Raw genomic sequence first — 7500 nt, 5'->3', positions numbered from 1 at the left:
ATGAGATGGGTGTTCCCCTTGAATTCCTGCTTGTCTTCATGATCTCTAACTAATAAAGCACTCCATTGGTACCCATATAAGAAACCCTCATATGATGTTTGCATTTTCAGAGATATCTGTTCTTTTATTTCTATTGTATGGACTGCAGTGTATTTATTCTTCCCATGTCCCCAATGTTAATCCAAATATTTGTAAGTCGGTATTATTATATAGAATCCTGTTCATTTAATGTGAGGAATTATCTGAAGGCCTTTAGTTTGTTCTTATGTGTAATGTTTACCAAAGAAAATTATATTTTTTACACAGAATAGTCCAGTCACTAAAGGCAAATAATGAATCACAAGTACTGCACTGTGCATAGAACTAAGGTTTCCAAAGTTGTACAGAGATCCTTGATGTTATGAAAATATTTGTGCTTCAGTTGTTAAGATCTTAAAGAGTACTGAAACTGATAGAAGAGAAGATACTGATGATGTTTTATATCATTAGAAATTTGTTGATTTCCATGTTTGTGTAATTGACCTTAAAATGCTGGGTAAAAGAAAAAAAGTTTGGTAAGTGGACATGCGCACACCGACAGTTTCCCCTGTCTGCAACCAGCTCGTTTGGTAGCTTAGGCACCTAAAAGCTTGAATTTTGATATAATTTTTTTAGATATAAGAATTTTGAAGGTTTAACTTTACTTTAGGTGCTATTGCCTAAACTGTGTGGGAATGGTTGTTATATGATGCCACCCACTATTTTGTCCACAACAGCCATTGCATGTGCATACATGCCACCTGGCAGCAAGGGGATAAAAAATTAGTGTTTGTTACAAATAGCACACAGGTATATTCCCAAAATGTTCAGAGTTTAAAAGATAAACACATCAGCATTTAAAGTTGTCAGCACGTTTACATTCTTTAGCATTGTTATAAAACCTAGTAATTGATAAAGATCATATTATAAAAATATATTTGGAAGTTCACATAGCAGCCTAAAGAATATCTGAGATAGGTATAATGTGATGGTTTATATTTATTTGTATTTGATATTGTTTTCATTATATTTATATTGTGATTGCTTGAGATATGCAATTAAGGATATTTGAGATATGCAATTTAGGTTGTACTTTGCAAGCACTTTTTTCATCATTGGTAAGGTGTTTTGAGACAAAAGGTATAAGAGACTGCTCTATTGTCAAAACAGAAAGTAAAATATGTCATGACATAGCACTGTGTATCATGCTGTTAATGGATTGCTTCATTGTGATATTTAAATGTGATTGCCTTCCTTGTCTCTATGCTGGTTTGTGCAATGACCACTGATCACCAGAGTTTGTGTTAAAGCATTCTAACATGTGTATTGTTTGTATTGCAAAAAAATCCATTATTTTCATGGCAATGCAAAAGTTCTTAATGTGCATCACATTAATTTCTTAAGAGACTTCTTTTTATTTATTCATGAGTGGTTGTGTGTGCATGTGTGCGTGTGCATGTGTACGTGTGCATGTGAGTGTGCGCGTATGTGTGCGTGCGTGCGCGTATGTGTGTGTGCGTGTGCGTATGTGTGCGTGCGTGTGCGTATGTGTGCGTGCGTGTGCGTGCGTGCGTGCGTGTGTGTGCGTGCGTGCGTGTGTGTGTATGTGTGTGTTTGTTTGTGTGTGTGTTTGTGTGTGTATTTGTTTGTGTGTTTGTTTGTGTGTGTGTTTGTTTGTTTGTTTGTTTGTTTGTTTGTTTGTGTGTGTTTTTGCTTGTCTGTATGCTTGTGTGTTTGCTTGTGTGTCTGCATGTCTGTTTGTGTGTATGTATGTTTATCTGTCTGTGTCTGTGAGTCTGCAAAGTATTATTTGGAATAGTATTATATAAGTAGTTCTGTTTTCTACCCATTTGGAGCACAGTTTATGGGCAGCTTTTTGAGACAAGAATTTCTTACTACTCCCCTATTTATTTAGTAAATTAACCTAATGTCACCATAAATGCCATGCCCACAGTGAGTTTAGTTTGTTTTTTACACAGATGATTCCACAAGTGCTTGGTCAGCAAGGAATCAATAGTTGGTACTACAAATCAAACCTGTTTACTCTTTTCATTGATTTTCTGAGATATTCTCTTTTTTCTTACATTGATATTATTAATGCTAATAATGTTTTAGTAATTATAATGTCTATGATAAAAGTAATAACAACAATGATTTTAGTAGTATTAGTTTAAAGTATTTTTTTCCTGAAAACTCAATGAAACGGGGGAAAGCAGATTAGGTCATGGAATCTATTATTGACTCCTTGGTTGCTGAGCACTTGCAGAGCCATCTATGTGTAAACTCATTTTACTAAGCAAAACACAGTGAAAATACATTTTCCTGGCAGCAGTGGGATCTGTACATCTGTTCATTAAGGAGCGGTCACACTAGTCTTTTGTCCCAGGATCCCTTTAGAGGCATAGATAATTTCCCAGCTTTGAAGGGAAGCAAGATGAAAATCACAGCCTGGAGCGGCACTGCTGCGTTGGTCTTTTCCTCCAGGTAGAGAGGAAAAGATGATGCCAAAGCAAAAACTGTAGTGGAAGGTTATTACTTAATAGTCTAAATGGTCATTCTTGTATCATGTTATGAACAAGTGTACTGTAAGAAAAAATAATACATATTACAACTAATAATGATTCCAAACTAGAATTTTAAGTCATCCAGACAAACATTTATTTGATCTAGGAATGCAAATACACATGCTGAAGAGACAGAGCTCACTTCAGACATTTACACTCTCGTGAAAAAAGTTTTATGCCTCAAGTCCCTTATGAAACAAATATCATGATAGCATAAAGTTAAGAATAATAATTATGGATGAAATCAACATGGAATTTTAGTCTGCATGGGGAATTATCAAATAGCTGGCAAGGCTGTGTCACAATTAGCAATTACTGATATTTTACTCCATTTCATTTATAGTATATGCTTCCCCCAACTTTAGTCTTCATCAGTCCATGATTAGTTACTTATACATTACTGATTACACTAATAGATGTATGTGCTACTGGAAAGAATATTATTGGCTTTTATATTTCTGTTGAAATGTGGAGTATAGTGGTAGCTTACACGGTTACATGATGTATGATAAATAATGAAATGGATTGATATGCTTTCCTAAGTTTAGTGCCTTGTTTCTTGATTTTTTTTTCAATCTAATTTATTCCGATAATATTCATAGAATCCTTGACTATCTTAGGTGTATAGTTCATCCAGGAGATTACTGTAGACATTAAGGCCTTTTATGGGACGATATTTCTCCACGGAGGGACACCATTCCCACTCTAGCTGATGGACACGGCATGACTGTCTAGGGATTCTCAGACAGAGGAGACTAGTGTGACCGTTGCAGCTATCATAGGCTGAAATGATGAAAAGTAATTATAAAAATATTGCAATATTGATTCCTCTGATATTAAAGGCTTTGATGTATCATTCATCATTACAATCTAGTAATGAAAACAGATTATTGAATACCTTTATTAGGAATGGAAATACAAAGCATATATCAGCTGTTCATCTCTTACTTTTCTTCCTGCTTTCTCATCCTTCTCTACTTGCTCTTTTTTCCTTTTTTCTTCTTTACTTTCCTACCCCTAATTATTATTTGTATTCCTCTTCTTCCTCTTGTTCTTCCTCATTTATGAAAGATCTCAAAGCTACGTGTGTGTGCAGGATGGGGAAATTGAGTAAAATTCAAGATTCTCTTATGAATAAGTAAAACATTTTGTACATTGAATTTGCTTTTGCTCCATGAGATTTTTTTTTTTCATTCCTTAAAAAAAAAAATTGACATCTTTTGCCTGGTGTAACTGACATATCTCAGTGTAACAGTTTGGTGATAAGCACTTTTATAGGAATAAAGTATGTATCTCACTCAGGTAATTTAATTTCTCACATTGGGTGAAGCATTGGAGGTCATTATTGTAGGTCAATGCACATACTGCTCATATATAAATACCTTCAAAAAGACCTCATACTGGGAATTACTTGTTGATATTTTGTGATATTAAAGTGACATGAGCTCAGATAATTGATTGAAGCATATTGCAGATTCCGTTTTGCGACTTTATTAAAGTTTGATCAGTATGTAGTTCTTTTGAGGTGTATTTTTATTTTGTTTATTCATATGGTTTAAAACCAATGGAAATATGCTAGCTACACATTTTGTATATTGTATTTTAGATGTTGGTTTTCTTGGTAGTGAGTGTTTCATTCGTTTTTCTCTTTTTTGTGCCATGATCCTCTTTATCAAAGAAACTATTTCCTGTTTTTCATTTTTAATAAATATATCCCATGAATTAGAAACAAAAATGCATAGGAAAAACAAGAGCATTTTATTTAGACATTCAGGTCTAGGTTTTTGTGTTTATTTCACTTTATATTGAGTGTATATCTATTTTATGAAAGCCTACAGGCCTACATTTCTTATGATGTAACAAATGTAAAATTGAAACCATCCATTCATCCGCATGTGGCCATACGTCCCCTGTTATGTGTGTATTATTATTTGGCCTTTAATATTTGTTCATAAATCAGGATTAGTGCATTTTTTTTTGCAATAAATCATACTGAAGAATTAGCTTATTTGTGAATATGTTTCAGATAATTATAATGATTGGCATATTTGCTTGTATATAATTAATTCATCTGCAAAAGAGATAGCTTTCATGAATTTTGTGTCAAATATAAGATATCAGCAACTGATTTTTTTTTCTTTCTATCTTTTTTTAAACTTTTTGAGTTTAGTCAAATAAGTGAAAGCTTAAACTTCATGTTGAACTGTATGAGAAACTCAGTCTAAAACAAATTTTTCTCACCAGGGAGATGCATTGCGAGAGCTGCTTCTGAATAGGTATTTTGACCAGTGGTCAAAGAGGGAGGCTGCAGATTACAACACAAGGCAGTCACCAAGCCAAGGAGGTAGACTAAATGGTCACTGATTCCTTCTTTTTTATTACAGTTTTATTACTTTTTTTATAACTTTTTTATTTTGTTGTATTGAGACAGACTTAGATATCCAGATGTATTACGGTAGAGATTGATAAAGGTATCAGTATCTGCTCTAGCATTGTTATTGTATGAGTATGGTAAGTCTGGAATGCTTTGGAAATTTACTTCAGTAATTTTAATCACAAGATATATTAACCCCCTGGGTCCGGATGACATTGTGATCACGTCAAGGAAAAACTTGGACAGCTATACTGATGCCAATAACAAAGCGCCAATAGTGAAGGCCATGGTGACGGAAAAGACTCGCCATGAGTGCACAAACATCTTGGAGTGTGATTTGACTTATTTGGCACTTAGAAGGGGGCTTTAACATTATTCCCATCGATAAACGAATGTGGAATGTAACGTGCGTAAGCAGTGACTGGAAGAGCACCGGCTCCAAGGAGGACACCATTTCCATGCTGTACACCATATTCCTGGCCACCGTGACCGGCAGCGCAGGTTGTATTACGTAAAATTGAAAATTGCGTAAAAAATGAGATATGACAACCAAATGTTCCATATAATTTTTTTTCTTGCGCTGAACTATTTACTGCATAGAGAGATGATATAGGGTCTTTGCAAGTAAAATAAGTAAATAACCGTCTGGATAAAGCAAATAAAAAGACAAGTATGGACATTGGGAAATGGTGATAAAGCTAAAAAAGTTTTCACAAAATAACTTCTCAAAGGGGAGCCACAGAGTCTTGTCACTGTCATGGGTATTTGTGCGCACCCGGCTCACGTGTCGCACGCCCGGGATGAGCCACTTATGTAACCATTGCAACCAGATGCATGGGGTTAACCCCTTAGATCCTGCACGTGACCCACAACTAGGGCATTCGGCTTACTTGATTAGCCACTCTCATGGGTGTTGCTTATAGGTCGTGCACACATGAACACTAATGTTCAGTGTCAAGATTTCTTGCCTTCCCTTTGCAGTATTATTATCTCTTTTTTTGCCTAATTATTTTTTGTTTAATGAAATTTTCTATTGCCTATATTTGTTATTTAACCCATTGCTGACGGGTAAATATATTTGGCAAGTGGACGTAATAACAGGATTGTTGGCACATCGGCAGTTTCCCCTGTTTGCGCCTGGCTCGAGTGGTAGTTTGCAAGCAACATTTGGCACCTAAAAGCTTTCATTTTGCTATGATTTATAAAAATAATATAATTATGAAGGTTTACCTTCATTATAGATGCCATTGCCAAAAATCTTTACCATATAAATGAAGATGCTATTGGAGAAAAACAAAGTATGTCCGATGAGCCAGTGGCGCGGGAATGGGCATGATACGATGCCAACCATGTTTCTGTCCACAACAGCCATGGCATGTACGTACAATAATCATATCAATAAGTAACATTTTGTTATTTGTTTCATCTTTTATTATTTTTCTAATATTCAGTGTCCTGTAATATAATGTGTGCCATCACAGGAATAGGGTCTTGAGCATGGAGATTGTGTCCTTGGAACCAGTGCTCTTCCAGTCATGGCTTATGGATAGTAAATTCAACACTCATTTACTGATTAGAATAATACAAGATGCCCTTCCTAAATGCCTACTGAATCTAATCTGCCAAGAGTTTTGAGAACCTGTGGCAGGTGTTGCCTATCACCCTGGCCTTCAGCCAAAATTTTCATGATTGCATTTTCCCTTCCTCAGCAAATTTTTTCTGACTGCATGTTCATGTCATCTGCCTCTCGGTCAATTTTTTTATGACTAGATAGTCACATGATCTGGATCTAAGGGTTAAAGAATGCAAATATTGGTTTTATTAAACCTCTTTTAATGAACTTATCATGATAAACACCTTAAGAATTATATACCTGACATAAGTTTGTTAGTATACTGTCTTAGACCTATTATTTTTCATTTCCACTTCTCTTTTGCAGCATGTCATCAATAGTTCAAGCCTCTTTTAAATTTATTTAAAACCACTTACAGATATAGTTCAGCGTCGTTCAGGAAAAACGCTAGCAGAGGTACAGTGTGACTTGGCCAAGAAAGGAGCAGCAGTTTTGGTGGTGGACTTAGTGATGAAAAGCCAAAAATGCAACAGGATATTTGTAGAGGCAGTGGAACTAGGTATAGCACTGCTTGAAAATGGTAACCGAGAGATTCAGGATATGCTCTACAATAAACTGAGAGAGAGTGATAAATCACAAAACTTTTTTAAGGTAAACTTTGGCAATTTAGTAAATTCTATAGTTGTTATTGTTGCCTTTTAATGTCTTTTTAATTTAGTACTATAATGTGCTAGTATAACAATTATACCAGTTGAATTAAATGGTATTTGTTTATTTGCCAGCCTCCTTTGCTACAATCAAAACTACTTAAAGATGCAATGCTACTGACTCTTTTTATTCTCAAAACAGGTGTTTAGTACCAAAATGAAAGAAGCAGTACAGGAGATTCGCAACACTGTCACAGTCAACACCTCAGACATAAGTGCTAAAAGTAGCGATGATAAAGATGTGCAGAAAGATGGAGACAAGTT

General features: G+C 35.1%; 1 protein-coding gene across 1 annotated transcript in view; it reads left to right on the top strand.

The window, feature by feature from the left end:
* Window positions 1–7500, top strand: part of Itpr (Inositol 1,4,5,-trisphosphate receptor) — a gene marked incomplete in the record, with an annotated part of 309414 nt that overhangs the window by 272227 nt on the left and 29687 nt on the right. Inside the window, 3 exon segments of the mRNA XM_070133886.1 lie at window positions 4827–4926; window positions 6948–7180; window positions 7379–7500. The exon segment at window positions 7379–7500 is cut by the window's right edge and continues 17 nt beyond it. Of these exon segments, the coding sequence (XP_069989987.1) occupies window positions 4827–4926; window positions 6948–7180; window positions 7379–7500 (455 nt within the window).

Source organism: Penaeus vannamei, chromosome 19, assembly GCF_042767895.1.
Source record: "Penaeus vannamei isolate JL-2024 chromosome 19, ASM4276789v1, whole genome shotgun sequence".
In the NCBI taxonomy this organism is placed as follows: Eukaryota; Metazoa; Arthropoda; class Malacostraca; order Decapoda; family Penaeidae; genus Penaeus; species Penaeus vannamei.
The sequence above is the reverse complement of the archived record's forward strand: the minus strand, read 5'-3'. Positions and strand labels throughout refer to the sequence as shown.